Source organism: Lepisma saccharinum, chromosome 3, assembly GCF_977018435.1.
Source record: "Lepisma saccharinum chromosome 3, izLepSacc3.1, whole genome shotgun sequence".
In the NCBI taxonomy this organism is placed as follows: Eukaryota; Metazoa; Arthropoda; class Insecta; order Zygentoma; family Lepismatidae; genus Lepisma; species Lepisma saccharinum.
The window spans coordinates 73,787,455-73,810,775 of NC_139231.1; the positions used below are offsets into that span (position 1 = coordinate 73,787,455).

The following is a 23,321-nucleotide window of genomic DNA, read 5'->3' on the forward strand; positions in this document are numbered from 1 at the left end:
ACAAAGTTGTATGTATGTACAGTCACGGACACTGCTGGGTTGTAACGATCCTATTGAAGAAGCACTGAAGCAAGCCCTCCATGTCTGACCATCATGCGCCGTGTGACTAGACAACCCAACCAACATTGCAATTTTTCGGCTTGTATGCCAGTCACGAGTATACATCTCTGTAAATTGAGCAGTGATGCTAAAGAAAAATACGAGATGAAGATTGTCGGAAGTAATGTCTCGTGTTCACGACATGGAATAATACTCGGTCCACGTTACGTTCCTTTATTTAATGTTGTTTGGGAACGAACCTGATGGACTGGGTTTATATTTTCACTCCTTGCATTACACTGCATTATCGATGATGGGAATGAGTGATGATATGATGAAATTGATGACTGGACACTTATGCCCCGCCTGTCTCTTGATCTGTTCTTCTGTATTATGCTTTTGTAACATGAATGTTTTTCTTTTCAATATTGTTCTGCAGGACGTCCGGAAACATGGATCAAACTGATGACCAAATTGACCACAGAACAGAGGAAGAACTCTCGCAGACCAATACCAGCAATGCCACCTCTTCGACGGAACACTTTAAAGCTGTACCTGCCAAACGAAAGAGGAGATCTGGAGATTCATTTGAGAGGGAATGGTTGGACGTTCTTGGAAAAAACTGGCCCGACCCACATGAAAATGATCCTGACAAAATGTTTCTATTATCATTGCTACCAACTGTGAAAACACTACATCCTTCAGATAAATTAGAATTTCAGATAAAGGTCATGCAGTTGCTCAAGTCTTACGATGATGCTGCTGAACGCAGGGGTTCATTTCAAGCAGTTTCCCCTACAAATTTGCTTCCCCAAACTTCATGCACATCATCATCATCCAGAACTACCGTTGAATCAGATGTTGAATCAGAGTCAGTGTTATCTTTCTTTGATTTGTAGAGAACATTTTATCTTGTTATGTTCTAGTTTTATCAATGTCTGTGTAGTATGTATTACCTTTTTACTTTCAGTAATATTAAACTAAACTTACCGTAATGTAACTGCGAGTTTCTCTTCCACACTTATGCAGTCCCTCATAACTGTACCTTCTCTTTTCAGGCTACCACTCACAGTTGCAAGTAGCAGTTCAAAGGAGCTTGTAGACATTCTATAATATTCAAAAAACTTATCTGGATAGTCTTTCAGTTTCCTATGAAGAAGCACAAACTTTCCTTTGTACGATCTTTCACTAATAATAGGATGAATCCACCACTGTCTCTTACGCTTTTGCCGACGACGACGAATCAGAAGCAAGCACAGAGCTGCTTTCGACTGGCAATTCATTGTTACATGCCACTATGAATGGAGCAATTTCTTTCAGCAAACTCAAGACACGTTTTGAACACAATGCTTTTCGTAGTAAATGTCGCTCGTCTGGCCGGTGCAGAAATTTTGTTGCTATATTTAACGCAGAGTAGAGCGACATTTACAGCTACCGTGTGACCACCCACTTGCGATAATTGTAGTTGCGACATTTACTGCCAGAATTCTGCCGTAAATGTAGCTGAAGAAATGCACCCTTAGGTCGTAAATGGGAGTGGCCAGAAGCAGCAGTAATTGTAGCCAGTTTGGCGCGTCTTCAAGGTCGTGTCGCGAAGGAATGCGCCGGGACCCATTTTTCCGCAGTATTTGCCGCGTGAGCGTGGCCACGCGTAGCGATATTTGTAGCTGCCACATTTACTGCGGTAATTTAACTGTCGAACTGTACAACTATGGATTATATTGACAGTGAACATGTAATAATTGAAGTCCAAAAGTATCCCTGTTTGTTTGACACGAATTGTGAGGACTACAAGAACAGAAACATGAAGATGGATGCGTGGATGAAAGTGACAATGGATGTGGTTGGTGAGAAGTGGGGAGATATGACCTCTGAAGAAAGAAACGACATAGGTAAGTACTTGAAACGAATCAAAATGTATTGAAAATACAAAGTACATAGTTATCATTTTTTACACTATTACGTCAATTAGCAGGTTAGGATTTTTGTTTACTACAAACATTGCAATGAACAAGACGAAATGAAATGATATTGATAGTAAATGAAAACATAGTATAATGTATTACTATGCTCATAAGTGGGTTAAACGAAAGTAAATAATTACAGCCAATGCCAATGGTGTGCAGGGGTGGGGGAGCATAGTATAGAAAAAGTTTTGAACATTTTGAGAACAGCTTTACAAGCAATCGTTTTGCCAGGGAAGTGATCCTTGATCAGAACAAAAATAGGTAGTGAAAGCATCTCTCATCCGAACACCACTTTTATTTCCTCTTGTTCCCTGAGCAGGTATACTCTCTAGTGGACATGAAAGTGTATCCTCAAAGTTGTACCCATCTCTCTTCCTAACAAAATTGTGTAGTACACAGCATGCTTTGATAATACAATCGGCAAACTCCGGACTAACATCAATGGGGCGATGGAACAGCCGCCATTTATTTGCTAATATGCCAAATGCACATTCAACAAATCTTCTTGCTCTGGTAAGTCGATAATTGAATATCTTCTTTTCAGGTGTTAGGTTTTTGTTAGGATATGGCCTCAGCAAACTTGAGCAGAGTGCGAAGGCCTCATCAGCTACAAACACATATGGAATTGGATCACCTGCATGTTCACTTGAAAATGTCTTGGGCTCTGGTAAAGATAATGTGTTAGAATAGATTTGTTCCCCCAAATCTGTAGCCTTTAATACATTTGAATCACTTTCTTTTCCATAAGCTCCAACATTTATGTACGTGAAGCAATACTCAGAATCAGCTACTGCCATTAGTACTATGGAGAAAAACTTCTTGTAATTGAAGAACTCGCTCCCACTGTTCCAGGGTTTAATAACCCTGATGTGTTTGCCGTCAATAGCGCCAACACAATGCGGAAAATTAGCTCTGCTTTCGAACTTGTGGCTAATCTGAAGCCAGTCCTCCACAGACGGTTGTTTCATGTATTCAGCATGAAGACCATGCCATATGGCCACACAGGTTTCTCTGACAATGTCAGCAATTGTGGCACGACCAATTAGAAAATCGAAATGCAATGTCCGGAAAGAGCATCCAGAACCCAGGTATCTGAAAAAAAGCAGGAAGTGATCTTAAATATAGAATAATTTAATTGTAAAAACAAATGTGTAAGTACCATCTAGTTGATGTCCTGTGATTTAAACTGAGATGAGTATGTTCGTTGTGTTTACAGAGTTGCTTTCAGTTACAATTATGCATAAATTGTTTTCAGACACTGTCATGTGGTATATTGTAGCTATAACCATCTCAAAGCTAGTGGTGATTTTATTAGGTTGACGCAATATAAAATACATGTTCAAACTAAAATCCAAATAGCTTTGTTATTGTACTTTCGCCACATGCCAACTGTAGAAACTAGTGATTTGAGAAGCGTTTTCAAAGACATGACTGATCATTTACAGGTTTAATTGTTTATTTAGTTACGTACACAGGAGACGCCACTAGTTTTGAAATGTTTGTACCTTTAAAGTTACATTTGTGACATAGCATTTTCCTTGTAACAATTGTGTGAACAGAGTTCGAATTTTCCTCATGAATGTTATGATTAATTTAGGTAAGGAGGTTCAAAAACGTTGGAAAAGCTTGAAAGATGCATTTACAAGATCTGTGAAATCACAAGATGGACGTAGTGGCAGTGGTGCGACTACAAGGAAACCTTACGTTTACCACAAACAAATGTGTTTTCTTCTTCCGACTTTGCAATCTAGGCAGTAAGTACTACCTTATTTAATTACTACACTAAACTGTTGTTGGACATAGATTTTGTTTCACATTCCAGTACATTAATATATAAATTTCAAATCAGCAGTTTGCGTTTGTTTCCTTGAAGCATGGGCGTATATATAGTTCACGTAAGGGGGGGAGTTAACTTTTGGTATGATTAGGGTTGCTATATTTCATATGTGAAAATCAGAGACGCGGCTGATCTGAAACTTGTTGGAGAGCGGGGGGATGGGGTGGAGGTTCTGGACCTAACAAAGTTGTATGTATGTACAGTCACGGACACTGCTGGGTTGTAACGATCCTATTGAAGAAGCACTGAAGCAAGCCCTCCATGTCTGACCATCATGCGCCGTGTGACTAGACAACCCAACCAACATTGCAATTTTTCGGCTTGTATGCCAGTCACGAGTATACATCTCTGTAAATTGAGCAGTGATGCTAAAGAAAAATACGAGATGAAGATTGTCGGAAGTAATGTCTCGTGTTCACGACATGGAATAATACTCGGTCCACGTTACGTTCCTTTATTTAATGTTGTTTGGGAACGAACCTGATGGACTGGGTTTATATTTTCACTCCTTGCATTACACTGCATTATCGATGATGGGAATGAGTGATGATATGATGAAATTGATGACTGGACACTTATGCCCCGCCTGTCTCTTGATCTGTTCTTCTGTATTATGCTTTTGTAACATGAATGTTTTTCTTTTCAATATTGTTCTGCAGGACGTCCGGAAACATGGATCAAACTGATGACCAAATTGACCACAGAACAGAGGAAGAACTCTCGCAGACCAATACCAGCAATGCCACCTCTTCGACGGAACACTTTAAAGCTGTACCTGCCAAACGAAAGAGGAGATCTGGAGATTCATTTGAGAGGGAATGGTTGGACGTTCTTGGAAAAAACTGGCCCGACCCACATGAAAATGATCCTGACAAAATGTTTCTATTATCATTGCTACCAACTGTGAAAACACTACATCCTTCAGATAAATTAGAATTTCAGATAAAGGTCATGCAGTTGCTCAAGTCTTACGATGATGCTGCTGAACGCAGGGGTTCATTTCAAGCAGTTTCCCCTACAAATTTGCTTCCCCAAACTTCATGCACATCATCATCATCCAGAACTACCGTTGAATCAGATGTTGAATCAGAGTCAGTGTTATCTTTCTTTGATTTGTAGAGAACATTTTATCTTGTTATGTTCTAGTTTTATCAATGTCTGTGTAGTATGTATTACCTTTTTACTTTCAGTAATATTAAACTAAACTTACCGTAATGTAACTGCGAGTTTCTCTTCCACACTTATGCAGTCCCTCATAACTGTACCTTCTCTTTTCAGGCTACCACTCACAGTTGCAAGTAGCAGTTCAAAGGAGCTTGTAGACATTCTATAATATTCAAAAAACTTATCTGGATAGTCTTTCAGTTTCCTATGAAGAAGCACAAACTTTCCTTTGTACGATCTTTCACTAATAATAGGATGAATCCACCACTGTCTCTTACGCTTTTGCCGACGACGACGAATCAGAAGCAAGCACAGAGCTGCTTTCGACTGGCAATTCATTGTTACATGCCACTATGAATGGAGCAATTTCTTTCAGCAAACTCAAGACACGTTTTGAACACAATGCTTTTCGTAGTAAATGTCGCTCGTCTGGCCGGGGCAGAAATTTTGTTGCTATATTTAACGCAGAGTAGAGCGACATTTACAGCTACCGTGTGACCACCCACTTGCGATAATTGTAGTTGCGACATTTACGGCAGAATTCTGGCAGTAAATATCGCTCGTCTGGCCGTAGCCTTAGGGTGCTGTCGTCTGCCTGCCTTCCCACCTAACCTTAACAAGGCTCTAATTTTCCATCCTTGTGACTTGGATTTTCAAGACTTAGAAAGGTTTCAGACCGAAGGACACGCGATACATGTGGATTGGAATCGGCCAATAAACATCAACGTTTCACACCGTAGCGACACAAAAGGCCGCACAAACCTAATTTCGACTTGTGAAATCCTCAGGCGACACGGTGTGAAATATCCCTTATTAGGCCACTGTCATTGTCACCACGAAGTAGTAGCTTTTGTTGACCACAGAAGAAAAAAATTCTCCTCAAACCGGTGAGAATGCTCCTCAGTTTTCTTCTCTTTCCTATATTCTCTGTGCTTATAAAGCAACCAGAGGACGCTGACTGATCACTAATCGACTGTATGAATTGTCACATTTACCTCTGAAATCTCATTAACCGATTCTTTGTATAGATCAACCGAAAAATTGAATCCTCGTATTTCCAGAGATTAGAAATGACAACGAATCGCCCTACATGTGGAGCTACCTTTGTTGTGTAGCTTCCAAATGCGGACAAGTCTCTACATAGTGCTCAACTGCGCTGCGACAACACCGAAAGCGCAAGAAAAGTTTACGTGCAATATTATCAACAACAGGGTTATAGAATATTCCCCGTCTTGTCTCGACAATTGTCTATCTCCTTAAATCATTGTCACATTATTCAAAAAGCCAAAAACCTAATTTTATCTAGTGTAAAATAAAAAAATTCCTGGGGGAGGGGCCTCGAGCCACCTCAACCCCACCTTGGATACGTGCTATTAACAATAACAGGAATATAAAACAATCTCCGTCTTGCCTCGATAATTATTTCTCTCCTTAAATTATTTTCACATTATTCAAGAAGCCAAAAACCTAATTTTATCTAACGTTAACTGAAAAATTTCCTGGGGAGAGGGTCGAGCCCCCTGTGCCCCATCTTGGATACGTGTTATTATCAATAACAGGGTTACGGAACATTCTCCGTCTTGCCTCGATAATTATTTCTCTCCCTAAATTATTGTCACATTATTTTATTTCACACCACAAGAGACAAGAAAACCTCATTTTATCTAGTGTAAACCTAAAACTTTCGGGGGGGGGGCTCGAGCCCCCTAAGCCCCCCCTCTGGATACGTGCCTGTCCCGGTTGGCATATTGTCTTTTGTGTGAACCTGATCAGCAGCAAAAATAGAAATAAAGATCTAGAGATACTTTTATTTCCGCTTTCTTAAAACTAGTGATGGGCACCATCGACTAATTTCCACCATCGACTAATTAGTCGTTAGTCGAAACAAAATATCGACTAATATTTGTCGAATTAGTCTTTCGACTAATATTAGTCGAATCAGTAGTTAACGACAAATATTAGTCAAAGTGGAACTATATATTTTTCTTATTATTTTCAAATTCCTCCACTCTTGTGCTGAGCTGAGCCAGGCTAAATTGGACTGTTTATAAACGAATGTTTATACACACACACACACACACACACCCCCCCCACACACACACACACATACACACACACATATATATATGTGTGTGTGTGTGGGGGGGGGTGTGGGTGTGTGTGTGTGTGTGTGTGTGCGTGTGTGTGTGTAGGCGCACAGAGAATAGACCCGGTATCTCTTCATTACAAGGTCACGCATGAGAACATTGAGAACAGTCTCTGTGGCCCGAAACGTTGAGTTGTGTACTCACGATGTCAGTCACCATCAAGGTTCCGGCTTCAAATAAAGACGTAAAGACGACATAGGCAGGCCCATAGACGGGAATTATCATGTGTCTTGGGTGGGGGGGGGACAAATCCTAATTGGAACAAAGAAAAGATGCGAAATGTTGTTTGTTGGAGTGTCAGATGTGACCGATAACTTTACTATAGTAGTATTACAGTTAGACATACAATTATAGAGATGCTACATTAAAATCTAAAGTAACGGAACAAATCAATCTCACTGATAGATACCTCGCATACGTCGTACAGCTTCATGTTTGATGTTTACATATATTCTTAGAAGTATTCTAATAGTATTCTAATAGTACTGTATTCCGTAACAGTGTTTTCAAATTTCCTTTAATCAACAGTGGAGGCGAGTTCTTGCTCCCATACTATCCAACACATATTGGTCGAAATTTTTAAAGGGGTGTGACCATTATGTGAAGCTTTTAAAAATATAGTTCTGATCAGTTAAAAATTATTTATTACGATGTAAACTGCCTTTTGTGCAATATTAGGATGAATGAAATACTAGCGAATAAGTTGAAATTGAATAGTCTAAAACGACAAACGTAATTTATTTGTGACAGTAAGCCTTTTTTCGGTATGAAACAAAAAAGTAAGACATTAGTTGTTATTGATTTGTGCATTATAGTCGAAATATTACACCTGAGAAAATTTACCAGAGTATTGCGAAACTGTGTCGAAAGATCATGCCTCGCAATAATTGGTTTCGTCTAACGCGACAATGCGACTATTACGAGATGAAAGATTATTAACCATTTTTGGACTGAAAAAGCAGGGTGCGACGGTCATGCGATGAAATACATGTTTTTTTTTTTAATGCCAAGCCTTATTTACCAAGAAAAGTACACTGCCCCCCCCTTCCCAGTTTTGGTACCCAATCACAATCACTGCTACTGTTTATCAATATCATTCACCAACCATGATACTTTTATATGTAGAAATAATATATTCTGAAATTAAGTGATATTTATTAGCAATGAATGAAGAACATGTCTGAATGTGAGTTAACCAAGAAAATGACATTTTTCATTGCCACTTAAGTCCGAAGAAACTCGGGACAGGGATTAAAAAGATTTGACTGTCCCAACTAAATCTGGATGTCTGGTAGACTTGCATCAATTGTTATAAAACTACCTGGGTACAATTACCAAATATGGCAGACTGGAGCCTGCCTCTCTCCGCGAACAACCCATTCATTTATGCAAGGACGAAATAAAATTAATTCGTCAATTAGTTTGATAGGTTTTATATAGCATCACATTAAAACATTTCATAATTCGAAGGGGTAAATGCCCTCATCGCCCCTTGATTACGCGGATCTACATGGCTTTCTTTGTGAGTTTCGATTCACTAATTTCTTAATCGTCACTCATCATCGTCGTCGTGTTTACTCAAAAGTGGTAGAAAAGCGACTCTAAATAAAAATTCGAATACTATAAGAGGCTTCAATACACCCTTCTCAAGTAATGAGTTGCTGTTTTAAGTCCACTTTATGCACACTAAGGCTAATCGGGACTGAACCTACAGTTTAAAGTGGGATCTGAACCACTTGTGCCTCCACCGGGTATCGAACCCGGGACCTCTTGATTACAATGCAATGACGCTACCACTGCGCCATGTGGGAGGTCCTCTCTCAAGTAATGATTACTTTCCGGTTCGAAAATAAGGTTTACAACTTAGAAGCAATATCATAATGTAAAATGCCTATTTTGTGTAGTGAAACAGCAATAATGAAACAACTTGAAAGAACGTTACTCATACCTGATGATTATTTGTTACAAGTTTCTGCAGTAAATAATCTTATGTCTTTCGTTATAATTTTCCAAATTTTTAGTCGCTTTTCTGTCTCTTTATGCTAATCAGGACAAAGAGAGAATAAATGGTGATTAAAGAAAATTAATGAGTAGAAACTTACAAAGGAACACTCCCATGAAAGGATTCGAACCCGGAGTCGTGATTGGCGGATAATGTGAATGGCCACTCAGCGCAAAGTGAAGATCAACATACAAGGTTGTATTATAGCGAGTGCAGCAAGTTTGAGATTGTACTTTACAGCGTAAAGTTTAGTATTTGCTCCAAGAACATAATTAGTGTTCATTTTTATTAAAACTAATTTTCCCTTGCCTTGCGTGAGAACTGGTTGATTTTAAACTATATTCTTAAGTTTGACATTAGTTTTAAGTTTAAGAATATTTTCATTACGGTACAATGCTTTTAAGATAAGATCTCTAGTTCACATGAAGGCCATACATTGAGATTTAAATATTGCGATATCTTTCTTGCACCACTAATGATACCTAGGGATGGTTAGGTCTTTGAATTCCAAGAAATTCTCCAAGTCCTGAATGCGTATCTCTTGAGAAAAGACACCATTGTAAACACTTTCGCTTTCAATTTGGCATGCTGTGAGGCGGTACCGGAATTTTCCAGTCACTCACCTTTCCAAGAAATTAAATACACCTAGGCCATTCTCCCTCGCATCACTTCTTAGCGATAAGCCCTCTCTACTTCAGTGGTCTACGCTTCGTCTGGAAACGGAATCAGAATCAGTTGTGTTCGATTTCCACTGATATTAGTCGGAAATAAAGTCGATTTCGACTGAAATTAATCGTGTGACTATTTCGACTAATATTAAATGTGAGAAAATTTACTAATGTTGCGAAGTACTTACTTAAAAAAATAATTCTCTGCGTCCAAAGATCATGTGTCGCTCTAACTGGTTTCGTGATCTGATGCGTCAATGCGTTAATGCGACGATTGCGAGATGAAATATTATGCTTTCATAGTGTTAAGCCTTGTCAATCAAGATAGAATCCTCCCCCTCCCCTCAAGTTTTGGCACCCAATCCCATCTATGTTTGAGGGCCTCCCCGATGGCGCAGTGGTAGCGTCTTTGCCTTGTAATCAAGGTTCAACACCCGGTTGAGGCACAAGTGGTTCCGATTCCACTGTAAACTGTAGGTCCAGTAGGTCCAGTCCCGATTAGCCTTTCTGTGCATAAAGTGGACTTAAAACATCAATCAATCAATCAATCAAAACCATCTATGTTTGACTATCAATTAACCAATCATGATAATTAGATGTATAGAAAATGATATATTTTTAAATTAAGTATGTGATAGCAATGATACTTATAATGAAGAGCATGTCTGAACTCCACGAACTCTCCCTCAGAGTGCCCAGACATAAAACACGGAGCAAGGAAACTTTCCACACTGCAACGCCCAGACTCTCGCTCATACAACGTTCAATATTCCAAAGGCTACCGAAACAATTCAACAACATCTCAAACCAAGTAGATATATTCACTGCATATTCGTCTTTTATCACCAACTTGAAAAACATTGTACATAAGTAATGCATTGTGTAAATAATCTGTTTACCTTGGTACTGTCTTGTCTTGTTTATTATTTATATTTTGTTTATTATCTTCCCTTTATTATAATTTTTTAATTTTTTGGTCTTGTTTAGTGTTTAATGTGTTCGTTTTAACACCAGTGTACTTTTTACTGTTGTTTCTTTCCGGTTTAAAATGGCTTCTGCTGTACTGGAAATTTCAATAAATAATTAAATGAAAAAAAAAGACATTTTTTCATCGTGAATGCAGTTCGAAGAAAGTCGGGACGGGGATTTAAAACAAGGACACTCTGGGCTGAATCCGGGCGTCTGATAGATATGCATCAATTAAACCTTTAAAGGTTATAATACTAAAATTATAAAATAACCAAATATTGTAGACTGCAGAGTCCTGGAGCCTATCTCGCTTCGCGAACAACCCATTCATTTATGTAAGAATAAAATCGAATTTCTTGCAAAATCTGAAAAATCGTCAATGTTATTTTCGTAGGTTTTACAGCTTCATATTAAAACATTTCATAGTTGGAGGGGGTAAATGACCCCATTGCCCCACCCCTTGAGTATTAGGTTGGACATGGATGTTCTTTTTGATCAATTCGTCCTCATCGTCGTGGTTACCCAAAGTGACATACATCCTCTATCTTTCTTTATTATTATCATCCTCATTTTACATCGCTTTTATGCCTCTTTAGGCTAATCGGGATGATGAGAATGAATTGTGATTACAGGAAATGGATGAGTGGAAACTTACAAGAAACACCCATGTCCACCACAGGATTCGAACCCGGAGCCGTAAAAGGCGTGAATGTGAATGAACCACCCTGCGCGCTCTGCCACCGATGTTGCTGGCAAATTTGTACCCCATAAGGGGCAGAAAGGTAAATTAACATCTAGCGACTGCAGCAAGTTTGAGATCGTTCTGGACAGCGTATATTTTAGTATTTGCCCCACGAACATAATTAATGTTTATTTTTAATTAAATTAATTTTACCTTACCTTGCATCAGAGCTGGTGGATTGTAAACTCTCTTCTTATATTCGACCGGTTTTTTAAGTTTAAGAATATTTCCATTCCAGTAAAATGCATTTATCATAAACCCTCTAATCCATCTGAAGGTCAGAAATGGATAGTTTTTCTTTTAAAATGTTGCGGTGTCTTTCTTGCACCAACAATGTGCACTGGCCTGTGAATACCAAGAAACTCTCGGAACTATGAATGTGTATCCCTTCAGAGAAAACAAAAATAGCGACTTGAATGACGGTAGGCATCGCCCCCTGGAGGTAGGGGGGGGGGGGATAGAGCTACAGCAGGGCCAGCTTTCCCTTTGCATACCAGCTCTGTCGCGGCATCAAGGGATAAAAGATTCCAGTCACTGACCTTTCCAAGAAATACCTACCAGCTTTGCTTCCCTTCTTGACAATAAGCCCTCTGCTCAAGTAGTCGATTATTCGTCTGGAAATGAGACATGTTCGGTCATTTCGACTAATATTAGTGGGAATGTTCCCGACTGAAATCAGTCGAAATGTTTCCGACTAATATTAGTCGAAATGTTTCCGACTAATATTAGTCGGAATGTTTCCGACTAATATTAGTCGAACGACTAATCCGACTAATATTAGTCGAACGACTAATTCGACTAATATTAGTCGAACGACTAATTCGACTAATATTAGTCGAACGACTAATTCGACTAATATTAGTCGAAAGACTAATTCGACTAATATTAGTCGAACGACTAATTCGACTAATATTAGTCGAACGACTAATTCGACTAATATTAGTCGACTAATTTTTTAAGTCGACTAATTTTCATTAGTCGATAATTTTTTCGATGGTTTTAATAATCGACTAATCGACTAATATTAGTCGACTAATGCCCATCACTACTTAAAACCCAGAGGTGGGGCAGATTTTGCGAATTTTAGCATTATGCCAATGAACCGAAAAAGGCTAACCCGAGACGGTGTGTGAAGAGCGAATGAGTACCCCTGTAGTAGTCAAGGTCCTTTGACCTGCTTCCCGCCCGCTTTTGGGGGGAAAGTAGAGAACCTTCTTCTGTGGTTGCTAATGTTTTTGCCCTTTAGGGGGAGCGGTATGCATGGGATTTTTAGAATATCTCGCCCGATGCTTCAGGAGCAGTTAACTTTTTTTTGATTTTGATTTGATATATTTTATTTTACTTCGCGTTTTGTGCCTCTTGGCTAATTTGCGAAGATGGGGATGAGTGATGAAATGATGAAATTGATGAATGTACATTCACTAACAACCATGCCCGAGCGGGAATCGAACCCGGGACCCTTGGCGTCGCAGCGTGATGTGCTAACCACTCAGCCACAGGGTCCGGCAGGAGCAGTTAACTGAAATAAATTCCTCCCACTTGAAATTTTTCAAATAGCACAATGAGCTCTCCTCCCTCGCTAGATTAGCGACAGAAAGTGATATGGCGTCAAAATTTGACTTCGATGATGGGATTGACCAGGAGTGCCCTCAGAGCGGGATAATGTTTCTTAAAATAATGTAACATTCAACATGTATACATTTTTCTAAACTCTAAAGTATACGTAAAAAAGTTTACACACTTATACCATGCTGCATCAGAACGCACCCAGATTTTTCAATATACAGTTAGCTCGTAACTGGAACTCTGGTGGCGATTATCTTTACTGGCACTTTCATGGCTGCCTCATGCAGCATCGAATTTCCACACTCGCAACTTCACTGTCACATTACACAAGATATGATTCATAAAACTATTAACTTGGTACAGAGGAAGACTTGTTTTGTTTGGCAGAGCTTACAAATGTCCATACATACGTATATGAAAAATAAGCAGCATAGATGCTAGAATTCGCTTGGAGAGGTTGTGTTGGAGAATTTGTGACCAGGATATCCGGTCTACCAGGCGGATAATCTCCAAAACGGTAAGTTGGTGCAGTGGTTAGCGGCACTACCTTTTAGAGCTTGTGTTTTGTAATACGAGTTCGAGTCCTGGGGACGGATCTTTTTTTTTCTTCTTGTCAATTATTTATTTATTACGTGTGTTGCCTTTAATTCATTCTTTATTGTTGAATGATCTTGAAATATTACAGTAAATTTTAAAATTATTTTTACTAGTACCTTCATATTTTTAGAACTTGACCTACAAAGCATGCTCACTAACATGTTCATTTTTCGCTCAATAAACATGCATAGAGAGAGAGGTACAAAGCATGCAGTCAAATGTACAATATTTACATATTAATAGTGTTTATATCAACAGACAGGTATATTATTAATGTTTCGACTTTCGAGTTCTTCTATAAGAAAGTATCTGCGCTTGCGCCTCATAACAGCATTTCCCCAACATGAAATTGAATTGACCTTTATTAGAAGGAAGCCAAGGCTTTCGTTAATTTATTTCGTAAGCATACAGAATGGATACACAGCCATTGTTACAATCACAGATTAGGTTCCAATCGTTTCCTATGGAATAACATGCTTTCGAGCGGGGCGCGCTTATAGTTCTATGTTTAAACGCCAGGCTGTGTGTCAATGGACGCGGTTTGAAACTATACTAATAGATGGCGCGCAGATCGATTCCCTATTTTTCCGCGCTTCAGCATTACCAACATACCATTTTGGGGTACAAAGTTACGATTTGCTAACTGCCAGTTACTTTCACATTGAAAACCCCGGTGCTGGTTAAGAGTGGCGGTTATCTTCAACTGGCAGATAGTTAACAGAAAGAATAACTGGACACTGAAAAAGCGGTAAAAAAGGTAAAGTATTCCCCTGTGCATAGCACCACGCCATGAAGGCGTATAGGGGGTGTGGGGGTAACGCCCCACACTTTCTTGATCCGGTCGTGAATGGGGGTGATGTGATCAGCATCACGCCCCTGACCGCCTTTACCCCCCAGGGTTTCCCCAGGTACCCATGTTATTCGACGCTGGGTAGGCGCCGGGGCCGCTTCCACCGTTAGAAAAGTTCCCGGATTTGAAAAAGCGGCCAAATACAAAACTAACGATGTCCAAAGTCGACAAGATAATGCTGACAGGGACAGTTAAAAGAAGAAGAAGAAGAATTTTGCACTGCTATTTAATTAATCCCGAGGCTTACCACCTCACCACAGATTGACCTCACCTTCACAATGTGATTATTTTCATTTACCATTTGACAATCCCTACAGAACCACATAGAAATACTACACTATGAGGACTGCGGCAGACATGGACATTAGAAACATGTGGCCTGAGGCGACTTTTATGTGGAGGAATGTTTGGACGAGCCTCGGGTTAGGGGGGGGCTCCTATTGATCAACACACTGACGCACGCAGGAAGGGGCTGATGAGGCTACAGCCCCCTTCGAAATGTTGAGAAAATCAAATAAAAACCGGAAGAACTTACGAAAAACAAGAGTGATAAATGCATCCCCCTTATAATGATCCTCGATTGGCTTCGTTGAGAGTGGAAAGTTCTAAATATACGAAATACCTTATTGTGTATGTCAGTTCCCTACAAAGCAGCCAACGGCGAAAGAAATAGTAGGTGAATTGTCCACCACCATTTTCATTAGTCTGTATTACACAATGTGATTAAATGAATTGAAGTAATGACGTCAATAACCAGAGAACAATTCCTGCTTCGAACCAACATAGTTTCATTCCTTAAAACAACACAGGATGTAGAATAAAAAAGTAATGAAAATAGTGAGGACAATTTGCTGTTGACGTACAAGCCACCTTTACAATTCCAGCTCCCCCAGAAAAAAAATCTGCGTACGCCAGTGGTATAAGATTGTGACAATGAGACAGCTGGGGGATAATTTGAAGTGCGGGTACCATCCCCCCTGCACACCCCCTCTCACTTCAAGCACTCCTGACGGCTCGAAATCCACCGAGAGATTTGGCTTCGTATTCCACGTTTAGACACAATGAAATACAGCGAAAGCGCGTCTGCCGGCAAACTGGATGCTACATCCGCGTAAATGGAACCGAGAGCTATGTAATGAAATAAGCTCGTACAATTACACGGACAGTTAAAATTAAAATGAGCACGTACCAGGCACGTATCTAGAAATATGTTTCGGGGGGGGGGGGGTTCCGAACCAAGTGCCTCAGGAATAATAATAATGTTTAAATTAAAATAATTATATTAAATCAAATTAATACTAATGACAATACATAAATTAATATTATATTATTATTACACGAATTGGTATAGAGACTGTATAAGAATAGAGATATAACAGCGCATATTATTCATTACGTAGCTTACCTGTAGTTAAGATCGGAATAATTTACATAAAAATAAGTGCCCTGGCAATGAAATTAATGTCAAATAGATGTATAATTTAATACTTATCGAATAACAAAAACGATGTTACATGTAGTTGGAGAAAAGTTAGTTTCTCATTAATATTTTATGCATATTATTTTGAGTAGTAGTGAACATACGACGCATTACGTAAATCTTTGTAATGTCATTCAAAGCCGTATGATCCTAATATAATCCGGGTGGTGTTAAACCACAATCCTACCTACGGCGCCAAAAATATCTAGCTACGGGGCTGGTGTGTCCTTATTTCTATCTCACATCTTTTCTATCCTCTCCCCCTAACCCTTCTCTATCTATCTATCTCTCTCTCTCTCCCTCTCTGCCAGGGGTCCCGGTTTCGAATTCCGTCCTGGGCATGTGAGTGTCATCATATCATCACCCATCCTCATTTTCGTCGCTAAAAGTGGCAGCTTCGATACCCGGTGCGGAGGCACATAGTGATTCGGATCCCACTTTAAACTATGAGTCCACTTCCGATTAGCCTATCTGTGCGAAGTAAAATAAACCAAATCACGTCCATATGTGATAAGTGAGGTGTTTTTTTTTAAAGAAAGACATTTAGTTCTCAAATAGTTCTCTTATCGCTAGTCATTCTTGTCTTCGCGATTTGCCAAAAGTGGAAGAAAAGCGAAGAAGAAAACTACATCAATGAAGCAATATACGAAGATAAACTTCAATTAATCCAAATAAATATGAGGCTGGTGACACTTTTAATAAATGCATTCATTCTCTCTACGAAAGGTCGTTAATCCGCCACTGCAGACTTCTAAAGTTCTCATAACGCCTACACTTTGTAAAAAAAAATATATGGCAAGATAACTTTGAGATTGCTTCTTTTGATACAAAACTTTACGATGTCGTTAAGAGATTAGAAGCCTAAGGAGAGAATATTTGCACATCATAATTTTTGGTACATTCGTATTGTTGAAGGGTACCTGGAAACGGGTAGGACTTCCAAGGTAGAAAGACGTAGTTGCTACGTATAAGCAAATCTTGGCCCCGCCCTCTCGAATAGAGTGATTTTTATTTTCAGTCCGAATTGCTTCAACTTTTCCTTCTTTCTTTTTTTAAAAATCAAATTTCTCCTATCGTCGTGAAGGAAACTTATGAATGAATGTATGAACGAATGATTGGGTTATTTTACTTCGCGTTTCTGCCACTTTTGGCTAATTGCGAAGATGGGGCTGATGATTGATGATAACATAAAATTAGATGAAGGGACGGACAATCACAAACACAAATGGACAACACACAACAAAGTCCCATAGAGGATTGTACTAGCCATGGTAATGGGTCCCGACGCCAGAGCCTCGTTCCAGTGTGTACTGTGTGGAGGCGAGGTTGACATTTGTTTGGGTGTCTTCGAAACTTATGAAACCCCACGATTTAGATTTCAGATTCATCACTGTTAGAAGTTACCGTAAAATTTACAATATTTATCCGTTAAAATTTGCTTGTTATGTACAAAAACGGGACGCAATCAGTTTTTTTAAATTTCAATTTGAATATTTCATCATGCATAGATAGACATTGTTTATAAATTATAACTGCGTCCACCAAAAATATATTTATAAAAATGAATCGTTGAAATTGCATTAATTGGGGTGATATGTAATGGATGTTAATAGTGTGAGAACGGTCATGGTTAATTGTTTTACGGCATTTGAATAAACGGTCTCAGACCATTATTTCTTCAGTCTACTTTTTGGTAGTATATTTTAATTGAAGCGACTGCATTTTACCTGCATCGATGACGGGCGGGGTCAGTGGTCGCCGCACGATTTCATCGCATAAGATTCCGGTTCGAGTCCCAGACTGGAATGCTTCTTTGTGAATGTGTCCCTTTATGAATTTCATCTAGTCATCATTCACCATCATCGTTGTGATTAGCGGGCCTTCTCGGTGGCGTAGTGCCATCACTTTGCGTTGTAATCAAGGATTCCAGGGTTCGATCCCTGGTGAAACAGATTGGGCAATGGTTCGGTTACCACATCAAACTGTAGGTCCACTCCCAATTATGTGAACATAAAGAGGACTTAAAGAAACTTATTGACGATGTGATTATAGCCTGAAGAGACAGAAAAATGATGCAGGGGAGGCCATGGCAAAAAGATCCTCTGGGGAAAAAAACGACCATGCTTAATTTCTGCTCAGTTAGTGGTACCATCACGTGATAAAGTCACGAATCATCTCTTTAATTAAGGTTAAGACTATCGGTGTGAGTTTGTTTCACTTTTTACATCCTTCCTTGAAACATTACTGCAGAAAACGTTATTTCTAGAGCGAACAATTTCGAGCCCTGCTAATACAGTGTGTCCGTAAAGTAATGGTGGGGTTTTAAACAGTCATAGTTTTGGAACAAAGCATGGTAGAGAGATGAACGGTACGTCAAAGCAAAGAGAAACTCTCCAAGTTTCTTACCTGTTCAGTAGACTTCGATGTGTGGACCCTTAGTTGCCCTGCAGACGTCACTACGATATTCAGTCTCTTCCCATACGCGGCAGAGAACATCCAGCATGATAGACGAAACAGCTTCAGTGATCCTTGCTTTTAAATGGTCCAGATTTCGAACTTGACCGGAAAACACTTGTGTTTTGACATAACCCCACAAATAGAAATCCATGGGTGTAAGGTCTGGAGACCGTGGGGGCCAGGCAATCCACCCTCCTCGTCCGACCCATCACTGAGGAAATGTTTCGTTAAGAAAATCCCGCACGATTGTAGATAAATGTGGAGGAGCACCATCTAACTGGAAAATGGAATTATCCGGTATTTTGGGCACTGCATACCCTTGTAACATATCCAGGAATGGTCCCCGTTATTATTGTTTGTTCAGCGAAAATGAAGGGGCCAATAACTCTGTCTCGCCCAATAGCGCACCACACATTCGCTTTTTCACTGTCACGCTCATGTTCCATAACGGCATGTGGAGGTTCACTACCCCATATATGAACATTATGCCGATGTACCCGTCCGGAAACATGAAACGTTGCTTCATCACTGAAAATAAACTTGTTGAAAAAATGGTGACTCAGTAGCGAGTATGAGTTGCGAGCTCGTGTGTTCTTCAAACACAATGCGCATGCGCTACCCCTCGCGCCAGTAGGTGTCAGCGCGTAAACTTTCGCATACATAAACTTGGAGAGTTTCTCTTTGCTTTGACGTATCGTTTATCTTTCTATCATGCTTTGTTCCAAAACTATGACTGTTTAAATCCACCATTATTTTACGGACACACTGTATATCGTCTTTCTATGTAGCTTCCCTTCCTCATTTTGCAGTGTGTACTTACATCCTTTTTTCTTGAAAATTTCTTTTCTATATTTTCCTTCCTGTTTTTTTTTTCATTTTTCCTTATTCTCTCCCGCTCTGTCTGCCTGTATCGTTTCTTCCTCTCACTATCTCTCTCTCTCTCTCTCTCACTCTCTCTCTCTGTTTCTGGCGCTTTCTTTCTCTGTCATACGTCTTCATTTCTCTCTCTTACTCTGCATCTCACTACTTTATTTTTTCATTTGTCTCCCCTTATAATGCTACCTCCAACTCTATGCTGACTGCTTTTCTATTCATTTCTCTCATTCTCTTCTCTATCGCTTCTTTCGAATCTCTTCTCCTTTGGCTCTGTTACAACGTTTCCTTCTCATAACTAGGGAGCGAATTTTTAGGTAAAAACACTTTTTCCTTTGCTTCAGAGGTCAGACATGCTCTGTAGTAGTCTCCATATTGCTACGATATAATCTGCGAAATCTTATTTAACATAAAAATGCCCAATTTGACCTTTAACACACATTTCTATGGAAAGAACATAAAATGTACATATTTTAGACATTCCAGACAAAATAAAATTTCCGAACTCTTTGCGTAAAGGCATATTTTGGCGTTGATGCATAAAATACTTTGTGATACTTCAAAATTTATTGAAAGATGGGTTTTTACAAAACGATTCGGGTTCCCCTTGCAAATCTAAGCTTTTTGAGTGGCGTGATAGAAAAACTGGAAACTTACATCCAACTGATTTGCGAAACAGTTAGTGCAATTGAAAGGAAATTGAACTCTTTATGCAGGTACTTACAGACAAATTCCGAAGTCTGTTCGAAGAAAACACGGAGTACCAAAAACTGTGTAAAGTTTATCAGGTTGTGGAGAGTAAACCTGTAGGTGAAATTGATTGTGTACGGGTGTGCATAATATTTCGCTCTTCAAATATGCACATCTGACTACGTGTGATGTGGAAAGGTAGTTTTCACAATAAGTCATTGTTCAGATATAATTGGCGTGTATTTTCAATGGATAATTTAGAATTGTGGTTTGTTGTTAATTGTAATCAATGGAATGCAAAAAGCAACTAACGTTCGGCATCTATTTTGTTTGACAGAAGTTTGAATGCAAATATTTTTGACTTTTAGCCATGCTTATATCCGCTGTTTTTAGAACATAAAAAAATATTTTTTTCAGCTTTTTAGCACCTAAAAATTCACACCCTGCTGATCAAACTAGGGTTGGTGTCGAGACGAGAAGGCACAAGACTTGACGCTGCCTTGATCTCGTCTCGAGTTGTAAAGGTCTGTCTCGTTCTCGTCTCGGTTTTAAAAAAAAATATCCGGTTCGTTCTCGCCTTGAGTCTCGAAATGTACAGTACAATCAACATATGCAATGTGTTACTGCGCAAATTTTCAGGACGTATAGAAAAAAATGTGATTTTATATGACTTCTCGGACTTCTCTATAAATAATGATTTAGAAATCCGCTTGGTATGTCTGAATTTGTCGCATAGTAAAGGAATTCTTATTTCAAACATCATAAATTATAGCTAATCAAAGACTCGGACACTAATCCTCGGTCTTGTCTCGATTTTGCAGAGGTCTGCTCCGTTGTCGGTCTCGTCTCCACAAGTCTCGAAGATAGTATACTCTGTCCCGGCTATCTCTGGAGCAAACGAACAAAAACAAGTCTCTTCGCAAGTATTGACGCGAGACGGCTTCTCCAATGAGCACGTGAGAGGGATGGGATTGTGTGGAGGGGAAAAGCGACTACTGTTACCAGCCTTCGCAGCAGCGTGTACTGCTACACTCTGTCCACTCGCTTTCCCCCCTTCTCTGCCGCTGTGCGCGGTCTTGCTCCGCAGGTTCCGGTGATAAGAGTACGTACCATCTCTATCTTCTCTCGACTTTTACAAGCATAGATGACACGCAAACATAAGTTTTGTTCCACTTACGGCAAAACTTCTGAATTTTGATCTCCTCTACAAAATATTCTCTGGGTGCCCATACATCCGTCACCCTCTCCAACGCATTTCATGGTCTTGTGATAAGCAGACTGTTGACGTACTGCAAGAAAGTGCTTTCCCGTAGAGGATATAAAGATATCTGCGAGAGAAAAGACAAACGCAAAAAACAACAGAAAGAAACCGCAACACGTGTTAACCTTGAAACTTTCCTGTTAACTCACGAATCCCACTATCATTAATGGTTCAAGATACCATCTTCTTCCTCACCTTAACTTTTACTGCTCATTCTTACATTTTTTTCCACGCCCCCGGATAATGGTAAAAAGTGTCACCATAATGGAATTCACAATCGTACGCATGTTGTTCCACGCACCTTTGACATCACACCTAATTTCCCAGATAAAGTTCATGTCAGCGTAAGTAGTTGCATGAGATTATGTATATAATACCACGTTACATGTTTCCCCCTCCCATTCGATAGTTAGCCGGTCAGGGGCAATTTAAACGCAACAGACCAGGTGAAAGCTTTAGTCCTCCTCCAGGCGACGGCGAGCAATTGAAACCGGCGGATAGATGGCGTTGTGCCGTGTGCTAAAGCTTTTTCTTCTATCCTTACTGTTCAGGTGGTGCTCCGCTGAAACAGCTGATGACAATGCCGGTAGGTTTGATAATTTTCTTGTATAATTTTTATTTGGTGTCTGCTTTTAGTGTTACCGATCTGAATTAGCTTCCTTTTTTAATGCGATGTTAACCGCAATTAGAATCCACCCAATCGAAGAAAAAGAGACCTTAATACGAAATTATTTCGTTTCAATTATGCTATAGTTAGGAAATAATAATTTCATTTTCCGAGTAATAGTAACAGCAACCCAGTTACTTTTTTTTGGTTAAAGAGTAACGAAATTGAACCTTCAAACTTGAACAATCAAACAAAAAACTACAATATTATGGCAGATACAAGTATTGAGTTACATTTATCCCTACTAAAGTTTCAAAAACTAGCACTACAAAATATATACATATGAAACTTACACAATAACGTAAATCAAACGTTGTTCGTTACTGGATCAAAACGGATAATCAAATTTGACGGATGTCATTTCAGGCGAACCTAGATTCAAGTTCGCCTAATACAGTTTTTTGAAGTGAAATATTCTTCAATGACAGAAGTTTTGGTTAGTAACAGGGGAATGTTTACTTTATTTGTGATAATAGCATCTTAATACGACCCTTTAAAATTGTTAAATTCATCACAGATATTAAAATCTTTGTTTCTCTAACTTCATAACCACGGGTAGTGGTTAGAAGAGTCTTTTTCTGAGAATTCACATGCAGTGGCGGCGATTGGGGGTCAAAGACAGTATATTTCCCTTTGTCGATAAGGTTTAGCATAGTACGGGGGCAACTGCTCCCCCCCGCCCCCCTAATCGCCGCCATTGTTCACATGCATTGTGTCTTAGACAAAGCTACACGAACAATATCAATGAAGTGCAAGGAAAGAAAACCAAGGAACTTTATGACGAAAGTGCTTCCAATATTCTATAGAGCGACTACAAGAAAAAGAACCTTCGGCCCAAAATCTCTGCGCACCTTCCCCTTCATCAGTTCAACTATGGCCATAAGGCTCGACTGGACCTTTGGCAACCGAATGGATGATTTTTTTTTAAAAAAAATCCTCTCCATTCAAAGAACCGCCGTGATATTCCAAAATATGAAAAATTACATCAAATTAGAATTCCTTCTAGAGCATTGACGTGAATTTTCATGTAGTTTTCGTTCATTGTTGTCTAGATATTATCAATAGTTTAATAGACTTATGTAATCACAAAACTAATGATAATATCTAGACAACAGTGAAAGCAAACTACACGAAAATTCAGGTCAATGCTCTAGAAGGAATTCTAGGCTGATGTAATTTTCCATATTTTGAAATATCAATGAGATTTCTCGAATGGAGAGGAATTTTTTAAAAAATTCGCCTTTACGGTTGCCAAAGGTCCAGTCGAGCATCCTCCAATTCTGACCCTCTCCTCTACGAGGGAAGGCGATGCACAGGAGTTGTGGGTCTGCACAGGCTCTTTTGC

The 23,321-nt window shown here is 39.4% G+C and overlaps 2 protein-coding genes across 3 annotated transcripts in view; one reads left to right on the forward strand and one right to left on the reverse strand.

The window, feature by feature from the left end:
- Positions 1 to 23,321, reverse strand: part of Zpr1 (zinc finger protein Zpr1) — a 188,947-nt gene that overhangs the window by 76,838 nt on the left and 88,788 nt on the right. The window lies entirely within an intron of this gene.
- LOC145985138 (uncharacterized) overlaps positions 21,724 to 23,321 on the forward strand; it is a 100,436-nt gene continuing 98,838 nt past the window's right edge. For both annotated transcript variants that reach the window (XM_083118792.1, XM_083118793.1), the window contains exon 1: positions 21,724 to 21,895. In XM_083118792.1, the coding sequence (XP_082974918.1) occupies positions 21,811 to 21,895 (85 nt within the window). In that variant the 5' untranslated portion in view covers positions 21,724 to 21,810. The remainder of the gene's footprint in view (positions 21,896 to 23,321) is intronic.